The 26,694-nt window shown below is 38.7% G+C and overlaps 1 protein-coding gene across 1 annotated transcript in view; it reads right to left on the minus strand.

The window, feature by feature from the left end:
- LOC139449941 (uncharacterized) overlaps positions 1–26,694 on the minus strand; it is a 119,104-nt gene that overhangs the window by 14,125 nt on the left and 78,285 nt on the right. The window contains exons 7-15 of the mRNA XM_071231553.1: positions 25,852–25,965; positions 21,140–21,220; positions 12,249–12,351; positions 8,409–8,485; positions 7,051–7,115; positions 5,426–5,577; positions 5,081–5,212; positions 4,081–4,244; positions 487–795 (exon numbers count right to left, since the gene is read on the minus strand). Of these exons, the coding sequence (XP_071087654.1) occupies positions 487–795; positions 4,081–4,244; positions 5,081–5,212; positions 5,426–5,577; positions 7,051–7,115; positions 8,409–8,485; positions 12,249–12,351; positions 21,140–21,220; positions 25,852–25,965 (1,197 nt within the window). The remainder of the gene's footprint in view (positions 1–486; positions 796–4,080; positions 4,245–5,080; positions 5,213–5,425; positions 5,578–7,050; positions 7,116–8,408; positions 8,486–12,248; positions 12,352–21,139; positions 21,221–25,851; positions 25,966–26,694) is intronic.

The following is a 26,694-nucleotide window of genomic DNA, read 5'->3' on the forward strand; positions in this document are numbered from 1 at the left end:
GTGGAAACCATGTGGTAGTCGTTTAAACTCTGTTAACAGTAGAAGACTGGTAGTCCATGTAGTCGATAATGTCTGTGCGGGAGCCATATGGGACCTTAGATGAACCCATATCATCTAGTTATATAGTCTGGAAACCAAAATGTGAAGGCATTCAATGGAATGGTTGATTGCCATGGCCATTTCACAATCTGCCTTTGTCTACAACCAGTTGAGCTAAACACGCTAAGTATGACTGACTTTTGAGAGGGAATGAATATGTTGGAAAATCCATTGTTATTTGCTGCACAAACCTACCTTAGCATTAGTTAGTTCTTTGGCCAATGGATATTTAATAACAACACATAGGTTGGATGAAAAGGGCGTTGTAGATGTTCAAGTTGACTGTAACTCAAAACACTTGCATAATATCAGCTGTATCATTGATCTGCATCCTAACCAGCATCAGTGCTGGCATTCACTGAAAGTTTTTTTTCATGTAGAGCTTACCTCTGATATTCCTGATGACTCTAAAAGTGGTTGTATATTGTCTGTGATGAGATCTGAACACAGTGCAATCAGTACAGCACATATGAGCAGAATGATGGTGCTCTTGATTCTGTTCCACTGTGGGGCTCCTTCACCTCCGTGATTGTTGGATTTGAGCTCTTCTTCAAAAGCACCATAGACATGTGAAGAATGAGTTTTGAGTGTGTAGACGAGTCCCACAATGTAGGCCACAGGCAGGACCAGCGCACAGGAATACACAAGGGGTTCAATGTGCTGCTGGTACAGACTCTGGTCACCGTTTAATCCAACCTGCAAATATTTCAAAATGATGAGAAACATTTCCACTTTCCACTTTCAATTCCAGGATCAAATATTTTCAAAAATCGCAATATGCTAACCAGGAACATCTAACAGTAGTTCATGTGATATGAGCTAGCTGACATGGTAAATACCTGATGTTCTTTCATTTATCAGCACCAGTGACATCAAACTGGAATAAATATTATGTCAACTTGTAAACTAATAATATTTGCACTTACATTGTATACGCCACTGAAGTAATTGAATATATTATGAACTGCCCTTTTGTTATAATATAACATATTATCTTGCCTTCCAGCAAGTGTTTGGCTTATGCAAGAATAATATCTTTGCATTCATAACTTCATGAATAAAATAAATTTAGGCCGGAAGCAAATGCTTGAACTACTTTAGAAGCTAACTTATCTTCTCTTCCACAAAAGACTTTGAACAGGAATTGAGAAATCTAAACTGGAAATGTCAGTAATAACACACAACATTGTGATTGCATCTAAACAAACATGCAAAAACAGAAACAGACTCATCTCCACTTTTCCTGAATGCAATAAAACTGTGCCTCCAGCTACCTTAATAACACTCAAAAACACTACATGTATATCATATACATTAGTATGTTCAGAAGCTGCCAAATCCCCACCTTTCCCTGAATGCCTCAAAGCTTTCCCATCAGAAACCTATATCACAAACCAATACACATGCCCGATACAGTACAACTTTCCAAAAAGTCCACAGGCTCAAGCTACCTTAATTTCAAAGTTCTATACACTTTCAGTTAAAAGTACTCATGGAAATGAAATAAAAACCCTGTTTTGCTGGATTTAATAATCAACACAAAGCATTACGTAGATGTAAATATGAGATGTAAAAAAACAAAACAACTGGAAAAGTACTAATCTGGATTTGCTAGTTTTATCTCAGTGCTCAATACAAAATGTACTTTACAGGAGGTAATTTGTAGGCACTTTCAACATTCAAAAATAAAACTAAGTCCAAATTGACATGGCAGAAACAGGCTATAGGCATTATGCAAATTAGCCTGGAAAAAAGGTATCAAAACAACAATAAAAATAACAGCTATGTTCATGTACATAATAATAATGACATGTAAGTTGTTGTTTGAGAAGGGAATGTTACTTTTACGTTCTGATATTTTGACGAGTCACTATCCCACAATGCCACTCACAAATCACTAAGCACTGACAAATCACATGCACGTGGGTTTCAAGCACCTGTTTTCACCTGTCGTCAAGGTGTCATAGGTCATGGACATTCACCTTGATCTACTAACACCTGGTTATGCTCAGTTTCACAATAGTCTGTTTTGTTCATATTTTATACACTCTTACGTGTAAAAAGACATAAAAACCTTTGATACGCTGTATTTGTGCCAAGGCCCAATTAGTACTAATTGAGTTGTTTGAATATTTATATATTTTGTATATTAACTGCATTTATTTAAAATCTAAGATCGAAAAAACAGGTTTTTTTCATTTCCGGGAGTACTTTAGTGACTACTTCCAGCTTGAGAAAATGCATGCATATTAAAAGCAGTAAAATTTAGAGTCCTTTGCCTCTATGCCTCAATCTACCTTAATAACCACTGCTTAGTACTTTTGGTTTTCATAATGTCCTTAGCTGTTTGGGAAAACATATGCCCAATTCAGTACAGCAAAGTAATGAGTACTTCTGGTTAATAACATTTCTGCCGGGTAATGACAACACTTCAGGTTCGAGAAAAACACATGTCTAATGCAAGAAAACATTTAAATAATATGTTCTGTACCTCTTACTACCTTAAGAAAGTCATATGCACTTCCAGGTAAATTTTTTATATGACTTCAGGTTGGAGAAAATACATGCCAAAAAACAGTCTAAGACAGAAAGTCCCATGCCTCCAGGTATTTTAACAAGAAAGTTATATGCACTTTCAGTTCACAACTGGATTTGGAAAGACATCTTTTACATAGAAAGTCACATGCCTCTAAAAGACACAGATGCACTTCCAGTATAATGACCTTGACCCTCTGTTTCAGCCAATCACATTTCTGAATAGTTCTTGTTGAAAATATTAGTGAATGTTCATGCAGTATTTTAAAATGACTATCCAACACATAAACCAAATATGATGTCCCTCGGTGGAATTCAATGTGGCAACAATACAAATTGTATATGCTTCTCATTGAAAATAAGTGACAGTGACCAAACACTGGTATCATAAGATTGTCAACATTTAATTGAAAATGGCAAAAATAGTTTACAAATGACCTTCACTGTGACTTTGATGTTGAAGGATAATTACTTGATATGACGTCCCTGACATAGCCATACAAACACCATTTGGTGATAAAAATGAAATTGGACATGCTACCATTTTGGTGAAAATGGCAAACATATTTTACAAATTACCTTCACTGTGACCTTGACCTTATACATAGGTTACTCAGAACCTTCCTGATAATGGCCCCATGTTGCACTGACATACAGTAAAATACTTCTTGAGTTATTATTTAAACATTATCTGAAGGATGACATGACCTTCAACTCTTGACATGACTGGTCAATGCAGCAAAACAATTTCCCAGGGCCATAAAGGAGATATACATAATATGATATCCCTAGGTGTCCAAGTGCTGAGTGGTTGAAAACATAAAGTGTGGCGGCAGCAATCAAGTTCCGACAAATCCTTCAAGCATCTCAATTTACATCTGGCTGCTTAAATAGTATCACTTTGTGTAACTGTAAGCAATACCATCTCTTTGCCTTCTTTCCCTGTTATTACCCTGTTGTTAGCAAGTCTTGAGCCAAGTCGTAATAAACATTTTCTATGAAGCTCTGACACCACCCAAGTAGACTTGGTTGGTTTACAAGAAAATTCATTACATCACCAACCATGTCAGATGATCACATTGCCTTGAAAAACATAGGAGGGAATCCAGTTGCTGGGATGTGGGATTGTCTGTATTTATAAGGAAAGATGCTTCCAGAAAAATGGATGGACAGACAACGCACAGAGGACCACAATCTAGGTTCACTTTCAGCTAAGGTCAGCCAATATTAGTAGTATTTACAGCATGGAGTACGTACAGTAACAAAAAAAAATCTCTTGGCCCAAGGAAGAAAATACAAATTGTCTTACATTTTGCAAACAAAAATCTCCTATTAACCATTTAGTCATGTCATGTGTATTGGGTAATTAACATAACTGTAAAATCTGTTGACACCAAAGGCAGCTGTCAACAGGCCCCTGCATGAAAAAACTTGGATGTGACTTACCACTGACTGAGTACAAGAAGTGCACTTGAAACCATAAGTAACATTAGTGCCATTTGGGCTTAGATGAGAGCCGTTCACAATGTCCATTTCTTTGATTTCCTGCTCGCAGTCCTTGCACTGAAGGTCCCCATACAGCTTTGAGAAAACTGTCGGTGCAAACACACCTGAAAGATACATGATAACTGGAAATGTCAGTCATGATTTGACATTTTATATAAGGAAATCAATGGTTATTACACACAACAAACAACTAATGCTGTGTTGTACAACCTACCAGCAATACATACTGAGAGTAAGGCAGCACTGACACTGTAGTGTACAACCTACAAGCAATACATACAGAGAGTAAGGCAGCACTGATGCTGTGGTGTACAACCTACCAGCAATACATACAGAGAGTAAGGCAGCACTGATGCTGTGTACAACCTACAAGCAATATATACAGAGAGTAAGGCAGCACTGATGCTGTGGTGTACAACCTACCAGCAATACATACTGAGAGTAAGGCAGCACTGACATTATGTACAACCTACTAGCAATACATACAGAGAGTAAGGCAGCACTGACATTATGTACAACCTACCAGCAATACATAAAGAGAGTAAGGCAGCACTGATGCTGTGTTGTACAACCTACCAGCAATACATACAGAGAGTAAGGCAGCACTGACACTGTAGTGTATAACCTACCAGCAATACATACTGAGAGTAATGCAGCACTGACATTATGTACAACCTACCAGCAATACATAAAGAGTAAGGCAGCACTGACACTGTGGTGTACAACCTACCAGCAATAGATACAGAGAGTAAGGCAGCACTGCACTGTAGTGTATAACCTACCAGCAATACATACAGAGAGTAATGCAGCACTGACGCTGTGGTGTACAACCTACCAGCAATAGATACAGAGAGTAAGGCAGCACTGCACTGTAGTGTATAACCTACCAGCAATACATACAGAGAGTAAGGCAGCACTGACGCTGTGGTGTACAACCTACCAGCAATAGATACAAAGAGCAAGGCAGCACTGACACCTGCTGACTGAGGGTTGAATCTCTGCATCTGATATTTGATTCCGCCTACTATCATGCACACTCCAGGAATAAAGAGAATGCTTGCCAGGATGGTACCTGAAAAAATATATGTTATACTTTATAATTCCAGAAAAGCAACGATAAGATTTCTTTTCTAGCACAAAGTAATGACTTTGCTCACAAGGGATATAATATTTGAGTTCTGTGATCACACAAGCTTATCAAATTTCAGTAAAGCATCCAAAGCCTGTACATTTTTCTCTTTAAAAGGGGCTCCACAATAAAAGAATGAGGTATGGTTGTACTAACCAGCCAGGGAGGACTTGACAAGCTCTTGGAAGCACTCTTTATTTGTGTCTTTGCCTTTCTTCAGAACTATCACAAACAGGATGAGCTCTACCATGGAGCCAAATGTCGCATTCAAAATAGCACCAATTGCAAAGCTGCTCTGGGCAGAGATACTAAAACAAAAAAAACAATGACATCCAATACACCTATGTCATGACAGTGAATGATTTAATGCCGCTTTATTCCAGTTATATCATGGTGTGTCAGCTTGATGTGGGAGGAGGGCACAGAGTTCACCTGCCTCTTACTGAGTTTGTATGGATGAAAGGTTAAGTAGTTCACCTGCCTATCACTGTGTTTGTATGGATGAAAGGTTAAGTAGTTCACCTGCCTATCACTGAGTTTGTATGGATGAAAGGTTAAGTAGTTCACCTGCCTATCACTGAGTTTGTATGGATGAAAGGTTAAGTAGTTCACCTGCCTATCACTGAGTTTGTATGGATGAAAGGTTAAGTAGTTCACCTGCCTATCACTGAGTTTGTATGGATGAAAGGTTAAGTAGTTCACCTGCCTATCACTGAGTTTGTATGGATGAAAGGTTAAGTAGTTCACCTGCCTATCACTGAGTTTGTATGGATGAAAGGTTAAGTAGTTCACCTGCTTCTTACTGAGTTTGTATGGATGAAAGGTTAAGTAGTTCACCTGCCTATCACTGAGTTTCTATGGATGAAAGGTTAAGTAGTTAACCTGCCTATCACTGAGTTTGTATGGATGAAAGGTTAAGTAGTTCACCTGCCTATCACTGAGTTTGTATGGATGAAAGGTTAAGTAGTTCACCTGCCTATCACTGAGTTTGTATGGATGAAAGGTTAAGTAGTTCACCTGTCTATCACTGAGTTTGTATGGATGAAAGGTTAAGTAGTTCACCTGCCTATCACTGAGTTTGTATGGATGAAAGGTTAAGTAGTTCACCTGCCTATCACTGAGTTTGTATGGATGAAAGGTTAAGTAGTTTACCTGCCTCTTACTGAGTTTGTATGGATGAAAGGTTAAGTAGTTCACCTGCCTATCACTGAGTTTGTATGGATAAAAGTTAAAGTTGTTCACCTGCCTATCACTGAGTTTGTATGGATGAAAGGTTAAGTAGTTCACCTGCCTATCACTGGGTTTGTATGGATGAAAGGTTAAGTAGTTAACCTGCCTCTTACTGAGTTTGTATGGATGAAACGGTTAAGTAGTTCACCTGCCTCTTACTGAGATTAAAAGTTATCTGTCGAAAAAGGCATTTCAGTGAAAACTGATTTTTTTTCAGATTATCCCCCTGAGGGTGACCTTCACCTCTGACCTGACATACAGTCCAACAATATGAAACCTTATGCATAGGACATAAACATATCTGCTGAAAAAGACATTTGAGTGAAAATGGCAAACATACTTTAGAATTATCTTCGCTATGATATGGACCTCATACGTAGGTCACACATGACCTTTTCTGATCCTGAGGACCACAAGTACCAAGTTTCATGGACCTACAATAAATCCTTCACTGGTTGGGCATCAACAAACCTTTTTTTCAGGCTATGGTCTTGAGGATTACAAGTTGCCATGAATAATGCTGTAATATATAAAGATATGTAAACAAATACCTTGTAATAGCCATCCCAATGTAGTAGGTCAGTGGCACAATGGCAAGAACACCTAGGATACATTTCTGAAATGACAGGAAAATGTGTCCATGAACTGTTATGTCGAGGCATACCCAATATAATGACTCCATGAACAAAAGCCATAAGGCTCCACAGTGTGCACTCATGCACATGCACACACTTGTCACTTCAAACAACAATTGTCATGGCTTTCTATTTGACTATTATGCTATTTTAAAAATGTTTCAGAAGTTACCGTATATTGAATAACAATCTGCATAAATGTTGAGTGAATTTTTTACATTAATGTATCCTATTTCTGTACTTCTTTCCCATAATATGTGCAGCTTCATTGGCAAGTGTTTCCAGATCTTAAGCGATTATTTTTGGTATGAGAAGTGAAATCCATTGATATATGTTGTCACAATTGTTAAGTCATAGATGATGCAACAGCGTGAAAAGACACTGTAACAGTTTGGACATATTGTCAGAGGAATTGGTATTCCAAATGAGCCTGAAAGATTAACTTTAGAGATACTGTTTTTATGTGTGTCTTAGAATGTATCCATGATGTTTCCCTTGAAAGATGTGAATTGTGTCAATGTTTGTAGTCAGAAAACAAGTGAAGTACAAATAATTCAAACAATAGGTGTACACAACTCTTATAATACTACCTCTATTACATCATAGCCATAAAGTTGTAATCACAGTATAAAACCTTTAGACTTTTCAACAGACATCCCTCTTCACTGCCAACACATCTAACAGTTGTGAGGCAAACCCTTACATCCGCACCAATGCAACTGCGCATGTGCAAGGCAGGAAAACATCACATCTTTCTTCCAATAACCCTCATCAACTAGATGCAGATATATTGGTGAGGTAGGAGGGATTAATTCCTGATGTAATAGAGGTAGTATTCGTAGAATTATACACAATAATAACAATTGTTTGATAATTTCTTTGAATACCTTTGAGTCAGGTGAGGTAAAATGCTAGATACACTTTGACATGACAATGTAGATAGAATGAATTGGGATATGTGAAATATTAGTTTAAAAACCAGTGACAAAAACATATAAAATAAGGTTGCAAATGAGTAAAACTCAGTGCAATGCAGATGACACACATTTCGTGTTATTGTATCCCTGATTCCATTATAATTCAAAGTCTTACATATCTGAATGGTTAAATGGTGAGTATGAACCAAATATTATCATATTATATTATCTTATAGTAATACTTCTCTACAATCTAGAGTTATAGCAATTCTTTGCAGTCAGTTAGATATCAAAGCAAGACTGAAAAACACATTTTACAGTTGATCCAAGCATATGTCCGGACAGGTTTGTACTTACTGTGACACCATCGGTGATCTTGTTTTCTGTATCTGTGTAGCCTAACACCAGGGACAGTAAGACAAATATCAACAGATCTTAAATATGTTAAGGCTTTCAGGTTATATATGATAGCTGAAAATATGAACTCAGGAAGAAAGACACAATCAGATAGAATCATGTAATTGGTGGACTGATACACTGCAAACAAAAGGTAATCAAATAAGGAATATATGTAGGATTTGCATATAATCAGTATGGACTCAGTGAGTGAGTATGGTTTTTATGCCACTTTTAGCAATATTCCAGCAATATCATGGCGGGGGACACCAGAAATGGGCTTCACACATTGTACCCATGTCGGGAATCGAACCCGGGTTTTTGGCTTGACGTGCGAACGCTTTAACCACTAGGCTACCCGACCACCCCAGTATGGACTGAAGACTATGCTTTTCATGGAGACAATTTGAACCAGAGAAGCAGAGGTACAAAAGCTTCCCTCTTTGATATCAAGTTTGAGAGGTGAAAATGTGCTATGCTGGTTGCTTTGTCTTTAAATCCTACTATCCAATACATGGACACAATTATTTTTCAAGTTCAATGATAATTTCGAAATACGTCATTTTTTATCAACTCCATATTTTATTGTCAATACTGATAAACAGTTAATGATTACAAAATCAAAGTTTACAATGGTAGTTTCTCATATTCGGCAAATTTCTTGATTCATTCAAAAGTAGCTAATAAAATCAAGGCCTATCTATTTCAATTTGATTGATCGACGTTGCAAAGCACAATATGCAATTTAGACTTGATTTGATTAAGAATGAACATTTCATTGGTTGAATGTTCACCCACATATGCAAATAACATTTTTCTGATCTTACAACGAACATTTCATTGGTTAACTGTTGAATCAAATATTTATGCTTGGATCAAAGTAGCTGAAATACTTCTCAAATTCATCCCTCAATAAAAAAAACCACAAGGCAATTACACAACTCAGCATAAAATCTTTATATCATGAAAGAAAAAATGGTGACTGTAAATTTGTAATTTGAACTTAAACTGGTAAATATTGAAATAAGAATATCAGAAACTGGACACTCTTAATGCCACTCTAAGACTGGACACTTACTTTAGAACTAAACAACATTTATACTCAGCAGCCTGCAACTATAAACAGACCAGTCACTGTTACAGACAGCCTGCACACAACCTGACATTTGCTCATCAGTTGGCAACTTGATTGATAATGTGACATCCAAATGGAAAGTATTTTAGCTATAACTTTCACGGAAAAAAACCCGATTCACCAAATACATTTTACCCATGAAATTCTTGGTCAACACCACTGTTGATCTGAGGCTAGTTGAGGATGTAGCATCATATCTTACTTCACAGATCACATGTAACTGTTTTGTCTTATGGCATAAGTGATAAAAACATAGAGGCATGTTCTGGGCCTGGGGAAGCTCCAGGGCAGGTTGGTCAAGAACCCCATTGTACTGAGATACTGACCATTTGAAATTGTGAGGAAGGACTGGGATTTTTAAAAAAAAATAGATCGTTCAAGAAATTGCTTGAAAAAACTAATTATCTTTCAGAATGTTGAAAAAAATATGGAATGTCTGACACAAAAAGTATATTGTTTCAAGGTGGGTTTTGCTAAAAATATTTAGGCTCATAATTATAATTAGGGCTCCAAGCCGAAAGGCTGGAAGTCCTATTGTAAACGGACGATTTATTTATTATCATTATTATTCCACTGATTTTTGTACCAGAGCTGGCAAAGTAACCACTGGCTCGATTCCGTTCACATTTTGTATGTGTTTGGAAACAGTTGAGTTCTAGCAACAACAAAAAATCCCAAGGCCGTAGGCCCAACGACAAAGGGCAGACAACTAAAGTTTTGAACATATGTTTTGCCCTATTGTCCGCAACCACAAGTCCGATTGCTATCAAACTTTGCATGTGTCTGCTGCTTTAGGTGGTTGACATTTCATATTCTTAAAGTTTGGTAATTGGTTAGGTGGTTTGGCAGCAATATTGGATTAAATGTTTTCACAGTGTGTTTTGGGTACATGTCTTCAAATGCAAACTCCTCCGAATGATTTCAAACTTTCTGAGAATTGTCTCAATACATAACACATCAAACCTTAATAGCCGTTTTTGGATATCTTGTTTAGTTGCGGACATATTGGATTCAAGGTTTTCACATTGTCTTTTGGGTACCTGTCTTTAAATGCATACTCCTCTGAATCCATTGCATGAAATGCTTTCAAACTTTCTGAAAATTGTCTCCATACATCACACATTAAACTCTGTTTGCCGATTTTGGATATCTTTTATAGCGACATCCCTATTGGATTTTGATTTTGATAATTTTTTTCATCGAAATTTTACTTTAAAGATCACATCTTGTAAGGTTATCAACCGAAAGTTCTCCATTGAAAGTTTACATGAAGTTAGTGTGGCATATGTATCTTATTGTTTGTTCTTGGTTGCATGCTAAAAGTAACACCGCTTGGCGGTAATTTTTTATTAGTATTTGGGACGCACCTGGAACATGCCAATTTCGTAGCGGTGATTTCCGGTGACTATTTCTTTACGGAGTTGGTACAAGCAAACACTTTGAGGATTCCAACATGTTCGAGGTCAGAAATGGGTAAGAACAGACTTGGACACCCCGGCACACGCCAATTTCGCAGCGGCGATACCCTGCAAGTGTTGCCTACATTTGACGGATTTGGTACAAGAAAACCCTTTGAGGATTCGAACATGGACTTTTGTACGCAGTGTTATTTTGGTTTTGCAGATGTAGGTGAAGAATGATCTTGTTTTCATACAAACTCCCAGGCCCTCCTGTAGAATACCAAATGGTCAGTCCTTTACTATTGTTTAACCCCCAAAACGCATGAATCTTGATTCAAGATGCACAACGCACTCATAACAAATAGTCCACGCCATAAGCAACGAGGAGCGTTTAATAAGTTTTGCATCTTCAATATAAGACCAAGTCGCAGAATATCTTTTGCACTTTAATTTTTCAATATAATCTCCATTCACCTCAATACACTTATTCCATTTGTCCTTCAAGCTTTTAATACCACTTTTATAGAAATCCGAAGATTGGCCTTCTAACCACGCCGCCTTTATGTTCTCGTCATCCTGGAAGCGTCTTCCGCGTAGGGCAGATTTCATTTGCTGGAACAGGAAATAGTCACTGGGTGCTAAGTCTGGGCAGAACAGTTAAATCACCCACCCTATAGCCCAGACTTAGCACCCAGTGATTATTTCCTGTTCCGGCAAATGAAATCTGCCCTACGTGGAAGACGCTTCCAGGATGACGAGGACATAAAGGCTGCCACAGAGGTGTGGTTAGAGGTTCTATATAAGTGGTATTAAAAGCTTGAAGGACAAATGGAATAAGTGTATTGAGATGAATGGAGATTATATTGAAAAATAAAAGTACAAAAGATATTCTGTGACTTGGCCTCATATTGAAGTTGCAAAACTTACTGAACGCCCCTCGTAAGTTGACTTTTGTTTTTCATAGGATTCACTTGTAAAATCAGTAAGTAAATCTGTGGACAATTTTAAGGACAACCACATAACTGTCACAAATAACATGATCTAAATTCACATGAGCTTTGTTTAAGTGGTGAAATATATAAAGTATGAATGTAACAAAAATTATAATACAATTCCATAATGCATTAAAAGTTACAAACTGAAAAAAATAAATTGAATGAAAACTAGGTAGAATGATGTAGTGTTGTAACTTACCTCACATCCAACTCACATGGCAGACAAAGTTTACATTTGAAGAATGACATTAATCATGAAGAAAAAGGATACTGACAAGTATAACATTGACGCCATCTAGAGTATACTTGTAGTAGTATAGGTTGACTGACTGGTGCGTGTACATAATAATCTCACTGTGACTCTTCTTGGAATCCTGAAAAAAATTGACTTGTAAGCCACTGAAAATCTACTTGCTCATTCTTGAATACATGGGTAGAAGAACATACCTGAAATATTCAGTTTCCACACAACATCTATTTTTACTGCTCATACAATAGGCTACACATTGTATAGGATGAACTGGCTGGGGAGAGGGTGACAGTACTGGAAATCAACCATGGTATCCATACTGGAACATGAATAAGGTGGGGTGTGAGTTGAATCTAATACTGCTTTGAAGTGAGGTGAGTTTAACATTATTTTCAAAATGATTTTACTACAATAGTGATGTGCATGCACATGTGTGTGTGGCTGCTGGTTCTACTCCAAATGTAGGCTGGGTTGTATATTGCTGGCCCACTGAAATACAATGTCTCAGTTTAACATGGATACCCCACTCAAACAACACATTTTTCTGACTTCGAGTGACCAGTTTCATGCCTTAAATGCCAAGCACCAGGCAGGTTAACAAGTACCATCTTTCAGTATCAGTAGGGGATCGACCCACTGACCTCCCTCTCTCTGTGCAGACTCTGTATTCACCATTCATGTTACCCTACAAGAAGGAGGAAAGTTAGTCTTCGGAAGTTCATAAGTATCATTATCAGGTTAAATCTTGTAATCAAACCAACAAACATCAGTCAGAACCTCTAACAGCTAAGGGATGCAACTCTGCACAGTGAAGCCTTAGAACACTGCTCAATGTTGTGCCAAACGTCAAATGTTGCACTTTAAATTTCCAATTTCCGACACAATCAGAAATGGCAGAGTAATAACAGATAGGTTTGCAATAGTCAAATGATGTGCCAGTTCTAAGAATAACTTCTAGTTTTTAACTGGTTCCATTTGTTTTTAAGTCCCATGAGAATTCCCAACCAAACACAAAGCTGTTGTTCATTCTTTGATGCAGTGTTGGCATTGCAAATATGTATGTTTAAGAAGGTAGCCATGTTTGTATCAAGCCATTAAAAAATCATAAGAACATGAGTTGCACAAACTGTCAGACATGTTGCATTTGCATACTTCAGGTCATCCATCATGTCCAGTGCCCAATATATCTTTGTGTGCAAAAAAGGAGGACAAAGTATCTTTTCCCAGCACTTTCAGGAACAGATTATGTTTTCTAAACTAATTCCAGTCCCCACAACACAGAATATCAAATGGTCAGCCCCTCATGCAAAGTTATCAGGTGAAAATAAAATAAATATGCCACAAAATGTAAAAAATGTTATTCATGCACACCACATATTTATTTCTTATCATAACGTTTCATCAACATAGCTGTGTAGATGCCGAGTACAAATTGCATAAATCAGAGTATTTATGATATCAGTATACTTATCCTAACAACTTATTGCAATTCCTTCTTCAACATATAACAAAGAGCCAAAAACATAAAACAGGGCTCGGTTGCCTTGGTTGCCAACTAGTGTTTCCGTTCTTGCTTCCCTCACTCTCATCTCATGAGCACCCAGCTGGTGGGATCTGCAGCTTGCAATATCACATCCTAGGCCAGTCATGCACTGACATGTGTAAGTTGAATGCCTGGTGGATTCACAAATGCTGTGGCACAGATCCTTCAAAGACAGCAATCTGAAGTGAAGAGGCAGCTGTAGAAGACCTTTAGATTCTTGAACATGAACCTCTTGTTGGATTTCTTCTGGAATATTCTGGAGGAATACCCTGGTCCAGGACATCAATGTTGGCAGGCCAGCAAGATTGTATGGTTCTTTGGGTAATTGTAGTTACGTCTCCCTTGCAGAGGGTATCCTTATCTTTGTGTATTGATGACCATGAGTTGTTTAATATTTGTTGCCAAACTGTTTCCAGAAACTTGTCCAGAGACAACTTGCTGGTAACAATTATTGTTACGTTTAAGAACATATTTCTGAACTTGCAAGCATGTTAGCTCTCAGCAGCGATGAGAAGGAAAGTGAGGGAAACATGGAAGGTAACTCTGGTTGGTAACTAAGGCCACAGATGCCCCAAATGAAGAGGCATGTTTTGGAACAAAAGGAATCTGTATGTTGTGTTTTGAAAACAGACAATATTCTTTAAAACAGCTGCTATGACGACCATGTTGAAAGCTGTATCAGAATTCTGTGAGCACTGTTATGGAAAATAACAATGCTTGGATTTTCCATACAAATTGTCAACTCAATAAAGTTCTTGAAAGGGATGTACGAGGTGTGTTCATTAAAGATTTCCCCTGACCAACTTCCGATGGACCTAGTGGAATGACACTTGGCATAGGTATTAGTCTTTCTCAACATAGGAACCACTATGAGTTACACACTTCTCCCATCATTTATGCAACTATGGAGACCTTGCTTTGCGTCTCAAACCAGGACTTGACTTCAGAAATCAGTGTTTCATCTTCTGTGAATTGTTTTCCATTCAAAAATGACTTCATGGTTGGAAAGAGGTGGAAGTCAGATGGTGCAAGGTCAGGAGAGTAAGGAGGATGTGGAAGGATTTCATAGCCACAGGACCGCGCTTCTGTCTGGGCAACATGAGAGTTGTGTACTGGAGCATTGTCTTGCAGGAGACGGACACCCTTGGTCAGCATGCCACCCTTCTTAAGCTTGATAGCGCCCGCAATTTCCGCAGCAGTGAAGCATAATAAGCTCCTGTAATATTGGTACCCTTTGCCAAGAAATCCATCATCACTACTCCGTGCTGGCCCCAAAACACCGTGAGTATGACCTTGCCTGCAGAGGGTTGGACACGTGCCTTCTTTGGGGGTGGTGACTCCACATGCTTCCATTGCATCGACTGAACTTTAGTCTCAAAATCATAGTGATGGACCAATGTTTCATCCTGTGTGATAAGTCTAGTCAAAAAAGTTTGCCTGTTTTTTTTGGCACATGTCCAAAAGATCCTTTGAGCAATTGAATCGTTCCTGCTTTTGGAAAGGTGTGAGCAACCTTGGAATCCATCGTGCAGACACCTTATGCATGTTCAAATTGTCATGGATGATTTTTTCCACAGACCCTACACTGATCTTGACATCTTGTGCTAACTGGCGAACAGTTATACGTCGGTCTGCCAAAATGGCGGTCTCCACTTGATGGATAGTGTCCTCATCAATGGCTGAAGGGGGGCGACCAGGAATGGCAGCTGTTTCCACAGATGTCAGACCACACTTGAACTGGCGATGCCAGTGTTTAACAACGTCATATGATGGGGCATCTTCCTCATAAGTTGCTTTCATTTCATCGAACATTTCTTTTGGTGTGCGACCTTTCAAATATAAAAACCTAATCACTGCTTGGTATTCTACTGGCTCCATTGTCACACCCTACTCGATCAAAACACAGGTAAAAGTGGTAAGATTAATAGTTCGGTGCTGCAAATTCAGACATAACCCATAGATACATGTATCATTACACATGTGAAATTTCAACCAAATATGATAGCCCTAAGTGGTTTAGGGGAAATCTTTAATGAACACCCCTCGTAAAAGTTCTCAGGGAAGAGACAGACGGTCAGAAAACAAACCATTACATTACCTCAATTAAAGTTTCAAAATAGATATTTTTATTCTTCTATGGATTTTACTTTGCTTTTTCTGAATCCATTTTGAGATTTCGTGCATAGAGGATGCAGGATTTTGTGGCTCTCTAACATTTTGACATATCTAAATCATAAGATTCATATCAAGTCCGTCTTCTGTTCTAATTACCATACATTCTGAGACATACAGATGTGAAAAAGGCTTATTTGGGACCATGCAATCACCAAGCCAACAGTATAATTGTTACCCCCGGGTAATAATTCTAAGAATACTACCTCTGTTACGTTATTGACATAAGTCCTGTATTTTGGCTCCAACCACACTAGTATAACTAAATCTTCAGATTGTCAACAAAAGTCCTCTTCACTGTCAACGACACACAACTAGTTGTTCCTGTAATAGCACCAGTAGCCTGCAGCTTTTCCATGCACAAAGGTGGGAAAAACCTCACTTCCTTCCAAAACATCCAACTACTAGAACAAGATGATTGTGGAGGTGGTTGGGAGTAATCCTGATGTAATAGAGGTTGTATTCTTAGAATTATTAACAATGAGAACTATTGTTTTGATAATTCTTGATAATCCTCTCCCTCTATTACATCATTGCCAGAGTATACCAGAGACACATATGGGTTCTTCCTCAAGTACACTCCCTGTCTTATTTCTCTTCCGATTCTGATGTCACTTTAGCAGCCTCCAACTTGTGTGTGATCCAGATATACCTTAGTTCTATCACACTCAGTAGCTAGTGATCGAAGAAAAGGTGAACTCACCTTCTGTTGCTGCTGATGTCATATCCTCGCTCCTACCCTCCGCCTTTTTTCCATAGAAAGAAGAAAACTAAGGCCTGATGATAGACTGGGTCACTACAACAGGGCCCAGGGAATATATACCTCTGCTCTGTAATGTAATAACTAGTGATGGAAGAGGGTGATTCCCATTGGCATCCAGCTACAACGTGTATGACAGAAACAGAAATCCAGGACGCCAGGTTTATCACCAAAACTCAAATTTTGTGGGCAGAACATGAACCCATATGAGGAGGCGCATCCTGTGCTCGATGATGGCTTGTCGCAACGATCGTCTTGAGCCAGCTGACGCCGAATGGATGTGGAACATGTACCCGTGAAGAGTGATGTCTATAATCCAGCAGTCGGATGTAATGTGCGTCAAATTTTCAGTGTATGACAGAAGAATTACTAAAATCACTCATTAATCAGTCTCATTAATCTGACACTGTGATCAGCGTACTCCGTGGTCACCTGTCCACGAGTACACAGCCTGTGTTTTGATGCGAGATCAGTCGAATAGTGGCTGCATATTACAATGGCTGCAAAGATAAACTTGCTTAACAATAAACAATTAATGTTTAAATAAACAAAACAAGATTAATCACATGCTTAGATAACCTCAATCTCATTAAATTCAGATACAAGTTCTCGCTACCGCTGACATCCCATTACAGGTCAGGAACGACCTTTCGCAAACTTTGACCGACGAATTAAATGGCTAAAAGGAAGTCAACATTAGCCACTAAGAAAGCAGCTTTCTTAAGCTTTGTGGTACTAGTTTCAAACTGGCGACTTCCATTCCAGACAATGCTTTCAAAAGTATTATAAATCAGTCATACAACCCGTAACAGTAGTTTTGTGTTATTCCGCTAACAATATAACATAACAATATGAATATTTCATTAGTTCATTTTTTTAATTATGTATTTGTATTGTTATCTATTGTGTAGTTGACTGATTTTCGATCATGAACATTGACATTACTTAATTTCCCTTATCAGGCTATTGGCTTATCAGACATAATTATATGCAACCATGATGAATTAACAGTACATGACTGTACTTAGGATACTCATCATATAGCAGTTGTGAAACCGGGAATGGTGAGTCATAGGTTTGATATAACTTCCTCATAGTAGGGAGGGAAAGTCGATCATCGTGCCGTAGCTTCTGTAAGGTATCTGCTATCTGATCAATAATCTTAGCAGTGCAGCTCAGCCATAGAAGAGTTTGGTTTACATGACGTAGGCAACCAGCATACTATGGTATCTGGGAAGGAAGAGATTGTTGCGTGTGTGGTTGAATTATCGGCATGTAATGGTAGATAGAGTTGACTATATCTATGAAGGAGAGTGCGGGTCCATATTCATGCAGTAGTGAAGCATCCGAGTGGCCATAGTCATCGCCAAAGTCTGATTCCGAATCCGTGGGTGCATGAGAAACACCCAGATGGGAAGGATGATGATGAGGTACATCCATAAGATCCAATGGATCTGTGTCATCCCAATGTAAATCCAATGGCGTCCAAGATTCAGGAATGATCTGTTTATGGAAGGGTTGTGACACGCAGTATAATCAAAATCTGCAGGCGATACCGAGTCTAGACGATCCCTTGGAACTCATGTGAGAACCGTGTGGTAGTCGGTTAGACCTCTGTGTGGGAGCTGTACAGGACCTTAGAAGGACTCATGCCCAAGGCTGAACCTCAGTTCTCTGTGGGCCTAAGGGGATATCCAAACTGTGCAGGGACTGGGACAGGTGGCTGTCACGGAGAGCTGAGGCATTGTCGCCACCACCCAGCTGGTCGTCCGGAGGTCATGCAACAAAGATTCTGGCAGATAAAGATGGTCACGACTTAACTGGAAACATTCCCCCATGCAGCCTAATGGACGGGGGATTCTACTGAGCCTGTATAAGGCCTGAGGTTACTTTAACTGGTCGACCTACGATGATTAGGCTGATAGACAGGAGCTAAGTAAGACTTCCATGGAATTTTTCTGCTGTGCAAATAGTTTCTCCGAAGTACAAATTGGAAAACCAGAAGCTGTGTCTGGCTGAGGAGTTGTCGGGGAGTAGGTGTTGGGTTAGATGCCATGGGTTTGGGAGTTGATACGTCAGGCAAAGAATTGATGGCTTTGACTTTCTTCTTAACAGCCTTCTTGGGATTGGCTTTAGTGAAGGAGGCATCAGGCTTCGAGAAGGCTGTCTTGGAGAGGGGAGTGCAAAGCTTGCAACTGGACTTCGTACATCAGTCAACTCTGCACTTCCAGTAGAAATGGTGTGGGTCCCCAGTGACCATGAAGCGTCCATATTTTTTACATGTAGGGGTGGGGACAGACAATGCGATAACAGGCGAAAACCACTCATACCAGCACCAGAAAAAAATCACGTAACCATCAAGTTATAATTAAATGATGCTAATACTAAGTACTGAAGGATACTATTAAAACAGCGTGGCTACATAAACGAGTGATAGAATAAGCTAAACCATAGGTGTTGTGTCCAGCATACACAGCAAAGAAGTGATGTTTTTCCCGTAGCTGTAGCCTACTGGTGCTATTACAGGAATAACTAGTTGAATGTAGTTGACAGTGAAGAGGACTTCTGTTGAAAATCCGAAGATTTAGTTTTGGTATGGTTGCAGTCAAAATACAGGATTATTGGCAACGATGTAATAGATTTGAAGGATTTGTAAGAATAATTCATTCTGTGAAGAGAAGACACAATGAGGAAATAGAGACATAGTGCTCAGGCAAATAGATCGTAAAATGTCAAACACCAATACATAAACATGAGTATATTATCAATTTTAACCTAATTTTTTTTGCCTTGATAAATTTCAAATACCACAAACCACATACTTACAGCATTTCAAATTTCATAATGATATAAGCAGAAATGATTAGGTATGGGGGAAAAGCAACACTCCAATAGGCTGCCTTAAGCACATTTTAGAGACACCATTCCAGACATCATCCACCAAAGTTTTAGCATTGCAGACTTTAAGGTTAATGAGAAAATGTGGTTAATGTTATGCAGCCTTCCAACAGACACACAACCTCACTTGAACTTTGAGGTCATATGACCTTTAAGCGCAAAAGGGACACACAAAATCCCTGTTGACAACCAGCATCCGTGTGACATATAAAATAGAAATTTCTTTTGTAATTTCCTTTAATATCATATACTCACGATAATACATAAATGTCAATACAGCAAACCCAAAACATTCACTTGATTCTGTGTGCGGCTGTGCTAGATGCAGACGTAGACCATGCATGCATGTTAGCAGGTATCTTTCTGTTCATACAATATCCAACTAGACAGCCATAAGGTGGGCAGTTGGGTGAGAAGAATTTGCATGGTGATACATGTCTTCAAGTGGGCAGTGACTTTGGTTGGCTGTAGAGGGTTCCCATAGGTCATCAAAGGGTACAGAATTTGGGTTGTGTTATCATGCAATTTCGTAATATTCCAGGAGCTTGTCACCCCTGTACAAACTCATGGAGAAAATGTAGAAATCAACACGCTGAAGATAATTCAATGGGACAATATGGGGTTTTTCGCAACCACCATTTGTTCAGATTGATTAAGGTACACAATGATTTACTTCTATTCACCCCCACCATGTTAAATTCCTACATACTTCCGACAAAAGAGTTGTTTTGGTGACTGGCTCTCAAAACTCACTGGCAATGTCTTTAAGCATCTGTGAATAGAAATCTGAGATGGCAGGGAGGATACAATTGACACTACTATAGAAGAAATCCTCCACAGAGCCACTGAACCACAGATGTCACCTTAATGAGATATTTAACACATTCCAGTACGACCGCATAGATTCATGTACAGCTAGTGCAAAATCAAGAGGCAACTCCAGCCCACTGAAAAGATGCACTGGGGAAATACGCAGACAGTATTCCCCTTGCCGAACTCGGCCTAAAAAACTTGGTCTAAATGAAGGGGGGTCCTGTTCTTTCTCTTTATCTATTATTCTCAGCAATATCAGTGCACAACATTACATGCTCAACTTGACAAAGCTGAATTATAGTCAATATGACATGATTAATAAAAATCAGTAGGAACCACAACCACAAGGCTTCACAATACCAAGACTTCTCAGGGCAATGCTGGCTTAATGCAAGGAGAAATTGTAGCAAAAGCAGGAAAACATGGTCTATTCCTTGATGCTGAGTAGAGCCACCCGGTGATGTGCCTGCCTGTGTCACCTGTCTGTATCCAAGTTGGCTGCATCCCGGCATCCAGTAAATATTTTGATTTGTTGTTTTCCTCTCTGCATGGTGTACTTTAAAGGTTTGTCTAATGGCAGATGATAACACCCTGATATTTGAATTAAGAATAGTAATAATAGTGCATGTCACATGAAGTGGTTATCCTATACAAATACCCCTGTCCAGTGTTGAAATGAGCCAGATGTAACTCTCTGCTATTAAACTTAAGGGGCCACATACATACCACAGCCATCTCACTGGAGCCCTCAACATCAACCTCCTCAGGGGGTAGAAATAATATCTTCATCATTGTCTTGCTGTTAACCTGATCAGAAAAAAGTTAAACATTTAACAAGACACAACATTTACTTATTGGTAGTACTACATGCCCTGCCAGTAATGTATGATGCAATGTATTGTTTGTGTGTTATCTGAAGAACATATTTCATATGTGGAAGGACATGTGTTAACAAAACAATAAAATCACAACAATTTAATAAACTACGATTTAAAAAAAAAGAAATATGCACATTTATTTCAGCTTCATAAGGGAGGGTGTTCCAAGAATACATTGTGAGTGATTTTAAGGGCACTGTCAAAGTGAAAGGTCAAACCATATCGCTTTTTAAAGTGATCCCAAAACCGCCACATACATGCTGTGCAGCAATACAAACCACATATAGACCACATGTTGTTACATTTTAAAAAGTAGTGCCACAGCACTGTAGCTCACCTGGATATGTAGTCAGTAAATAATGTTAACAGCCACTTAACAATAGTTTGTCACTGCATAAATACTGGGGACTAACACAGATTCTCATTTGTCTAGCCGGTTTGATGTAATTTTGCCTTGGCTTGTTTGTTGAAAAGGATGCTGTTCTTAAAGCCTTGGTGTCTTCAACAGTGTGTGATTCATCCATCAGTGAGGAAAGAGCTTGTGAGATCTCTGGTTTCAAAGATGCTAATGTCTGATTTCTCAACTTCCCTATGTATTTCTGTTTAACAAGCTGAAGAATGAATAAATTGAAGCAATTTCAAGTGTTGGTGTAAGGTCTTCATCTTGATCAATATCTATACCATGATGGGTGATGCCAGATTGGAAGCCGTAACAGAGCCAGATCTTTTGCCAAATATCTTGAACAGAAGTAGAATTACGGATAATTGAATTCCTGCTGATGACAGTACAGTAGTTGGCAATCTGGCCCAACATGAGTTCAAGATATATGTTTTACTGCTGAGCTGTTTTCCGCTGACTTTCATGAACATCCTCACTATTATTCTGTAACCCTCTGAGTGGATTAACAGCAGTCTTCTTTAACAAGGTGCTACCATCTGCCAGGAATGGGGAGAAATTATTGCAAAGAATGTATACTAACTTCTGCCTCCAGTTTTTGAAAGAACTGATTTTCTCATTCTTCATTAACTGCCATTGTTTGGGAGCTCTTGCGTTGGCCATGTTTTATGTTCGCTTCCCAATTTACAAGATCCTGTGCAAATGTTTGATGGGCATTTCGGAAGTTTCAGCTTGTAGTCTACACACACATGTTTAACGTCTGAGGGTAACTGGATTTGTAATACGGTTTCCGTGTGCTGAAATCGGTATTAGTGTAGATTCAAAGCGCTGCCACCATACCAATGTGGACAAATCCATTCTAACGTGACACAAGTTTAATGCACAATAAAACTACAACAAACAAACCGGAAGGAAGGATTTTTTCACCCAAAAAACATTCTTTGACAAAACGAAAACAGAATTGAAATCATAAGGAAGAGAATAAATGGATGTCAACTTCTTTATTATGAGGAACACAAGCACTGGGCAGATTGGTTCCCTGGTCACGGTTCATGGCTGGCGTCTCCTGATGTCAATGGCTTCTTGTAGTTTCCTTTGTCGCCAGTTGTTGTTGTTGGTAGACAGGACAGGACATATGATGTTATGGTTTACGTTCTTCAGGATGTGACTTTAGACCCCTCAACACAAGACTAAAAGAAACTGTGACCAGGAAATCTATCTGTCTAGTGCTTGTGACTTATTGCTTTGATCTTTGTTGGGGCGAATTGCCAAGCTGGCTTCAATTTGCCCCTTGCTATGTCCATTCTCACACCTATCAGTGCCAATTAAGTGGACTGCAAGCCCTCCAAAACAAAAATACCAAAAACAGACCTAAATTAATAAATCAAATACTTAAAAGCTCCAACAACCTAACTAAGGCAGGCAAACAAATAACCTTCTTGTGGATACCCGCCTACGTAGGAATATATGATATGAAAACGCCGATAAAGCAGCTAAACTATCCCTCAAAATCCCAGAAATAAGCCTAAACCTACCCATCTCCAAATCAGAAATTAAAAGTGTCAACTAACAAAAAATCACCAAAAAATGGCATAACCTATATCTAAACTCAAATAGCCAAATCAAAAAGGTTCTAAAAAAAACCCCTAACCAAACCAAAAATTCTACATCCGTCCAAAAAAATCGACAGTGTAATCACTAAACTCCAAACAAGACATACCATCCTAAATAACCACCTCAAAATAATTAAAAAAACACGCAACAGGAACCTGCCCACATTGCAAACAACAAGAAACCCCAGAACACTCACTCATACACTGCACCCACCACCTAACACACCGAACTACACTACAAACCACCCTAATCTAAATAAGGCGCTTACTCTAGAAGCAATCCTAAACCCACATTTTTTTTTAGAAAACTTCAAAGCCTTAGGCGTATACTTAATCAAAACAGGACTAATAAATTGCATTTAAACCCCAATAAACTACCAAAACCAAACCACATAATCAAACTAACAAACTTCCATACCCAGCTCCCTTAGTTCGCCGCCCAAACCCTCTTGGCATTTTTTCCAAATCTCCAAATTTCCAAAATTCTATATAAGCAACCAGTAAAACACCCCTACTGGATTGCCAAACAACTTTTTCCCCTTTTCGGAAACACATTAAATGGCCTGGCCGGGCCCGTGTGCGAAATACGCTGCAGTCGGAAAGCGCACATAAAATCTCCAATATAAGTAAGTAAGGCATTCATTCACCTGATGAAGGAGTAAGGATATACTCCGAAACGTTGTGTTCCTCATAATAAAGTTGACATCCATATATTCTCTTCCTTATGTGAATCACTTCTAAATGCCTTTCAAAAACCAGAATTGACATCAATGAAATGGCGAAACAAAGTAACTAAATTTCCACAATGTTTCAAAATCTGCAAGAACAAATGTACTATTCTTGAACTTTGTTGCAACATGCAGTTACAGTCTTATTTACTTCAGTGTCATGTCATTTGGCATTGCAGCTTTGTACACCACTGTCCCACATGACACATTAAGAGAACTTCATTCTTTGATCTGCAGGTTGTTTGTCTTTTGGTGTGCTGATGTGGACATGCTGCATCTTTATTTTCAATGGTTCAGGACAATTAGTATCAAGATGAAAGTTTCACATCCTTGCACAGGTACAAATGACACAACGCTACTTGTAGCATACAGTGTATTCCGAGAGTTGTCTCCCTTACATTGTAGAACTTAGCATCTGGACCTTTACCAGGCTGAGCCACGATAGTAAAGAAAGCAAATGACATCAGTTGTCGACTGAAAAAACAATAGGTGAGATACTAAGATAACATCTAAGTGAAATTTGGGGATGTGGCATATGGGCATGAGGTAGGCATCCGCGTGGGCACCAGTAGGGCTTCCCTCCATGCTGATCAGTTTCTTTGTGCAGACAGACTGGCAAAATCAAAACAAGGAAATATGGCTAAGAAGTTGAAATTGGGCTTGTCATAGTCAGACATCATTCAATAACAGTCACTTTCCCTCCACTGATTTGCCCACCTGAGCTAGAAATGAGAGACCAGTGAGGCTGCCTCATCTGTTTCAAATATAGATCTATGCATAAAGATTCAGAGTGACAATGAAACTATGAACAATACTGTATGACAAGGCGGATGACTTCAACTTTCCAATAGTCAAGCTTCCCTTTATGTTGAGCAAGATTCCAGCAGCACTAAGCCTCTTGTGTCTATGTTTCACAATTATTCAGGTACAATCTGGCACATTCTTTCTACATAAATTTCAAAGAGTGTCATGAGATTCTTGCTCAAAAGTTGTTTTTTTATCAAGATACAACATTCAAGGCCTCAGGTGTGCTTTCAAACAGACTTATTGTCACGACTGCCACCAGTTTGGCAGGAAGCGCTCACCTTTCACAAACACCTAGTATCATCCCAATCTCATTAAATTAGATCTTATTTCTCACTGCCCCTAAACAAAGATCTGAGGACATCCCATTATGGGTCACGTTAGAACGATCTTTCGTGAACTCTGACCGACCACTGAAACTACTAACAAGAAGTCGACATCAACCAATTAGAAAACAGCCTTCTCAAGCTTTACTGCACTTGTTGCAATCTGACGACTTACATTTCAGACTATGCCTGAAAAATATGTTGACACAGTTAAAAATTTTAAAACTGAACAAACGAACATTCCGGAATGTCTAATGTATGGTTGCAATTGTATGGCAGTGCTTCCCAAGTAATGTGCAATGGCTCCTCCATTCAAATGTTTATCCCATGGAAGCGAGATATAGACGATAATTTTGACGGAATCAGTTGTACGGGCCGTAACTGTCATTCAGAATACCCTGTGTTAACGTTTTCGAGGTTGCATGATTAGAAAACACATTCTTATTCTCCCTTTCATGATCTGGTAAGCGACGCTTTCATTGGTCGGATGAAAGGTCGTTCTGACATGACCCGTAATGGGATGTCCTCTGATTTTAATGAGATTGGGTATCATCACTATTTGATTCATAAACACATGCTTGAGATATAGGTAGGTGAGATATGGGTTTAGGTGGGTGGGTAGGTAACACTAATCTGAGGTAATTATTCTGAGCCTTATTATACTCCTAGAAAGTGAAAAGACATTCACAAACCTTTGCAATTGGAATTGAGATGACAAAAAGCCAGGCGATGAACCACACAATGAAGTGTACTGTCAGGAGGAGTGGTATACCCAATATACACCAGATGTATGTCTGAGGGCGAACCTGAAATAACAACATGTCAAACTTTTAAAGTCAGTAAAAAGAATACCTTTCCTGTTTTGATGCATGTACTGTCAATCATGAAAATTATGTGTCCCTAAAGTAATGAAAGTGATGACCACAAGCCAAAAATGTATCAAGAAATTAATGAAAGTAGTACTAACTTTGAAATTCTGTAATCTGTTACTTTGGTATATATATTACCCACTGCCGTTGCTGCACTAGACATTTTACCACCTGGGTGAACAGTAATTTTTTAGTTATTAAAATATTATTGTACAAGGTTGCCAAGGGTTAATGTGATCCCTGTTTGATCCCTGTTTGATCAACTTGAGTAAACCAACTGACCACACTTCAGGTGACCACACCTGTTTGATCAACTTGAGTAAACCAACTGACCACACTTTGACTCGTTACTTGGTGAAAAGCACTAAAACTGTTGGTTCTGTTGTTTTGGGTGTCTCATTAAAGTGCAAAAGATGTAGGCAGGCACTGGTCATCTGTTTGTTCCAGATGACCTACCAACCAATGGAAATGGCATATAATAAATCATGAAATGCATGCCAATCATAGCCTGGAATCTGTCATGAAATAAATGAGATTACCAATACTGTTAAATTGTAAACACAATCCACTTTATCAAATATATCTAAAAAGCATGAGATATTAGGAGACTGATTGAATAAAAGAGATTACGTTTCAGACAAACTTTACATCACCTGCTCGATATGT

This window comes from Haliotis cracherodii, unplaced genomic scaffold (genome assembly GCF_022045235.1).
Source record: "Haliotis cracherodii isolate W230 unplaced genomic scaffold, xgHalCrac1.p SCAF_8, whole genome shotgun sequence".
Lineage (NCBI taxonomy): Eukaryota > Metazoa > Mollusca > Gastropoda > Lepetellida > Haliotidae > Haliotis > Haliotis cracherodii.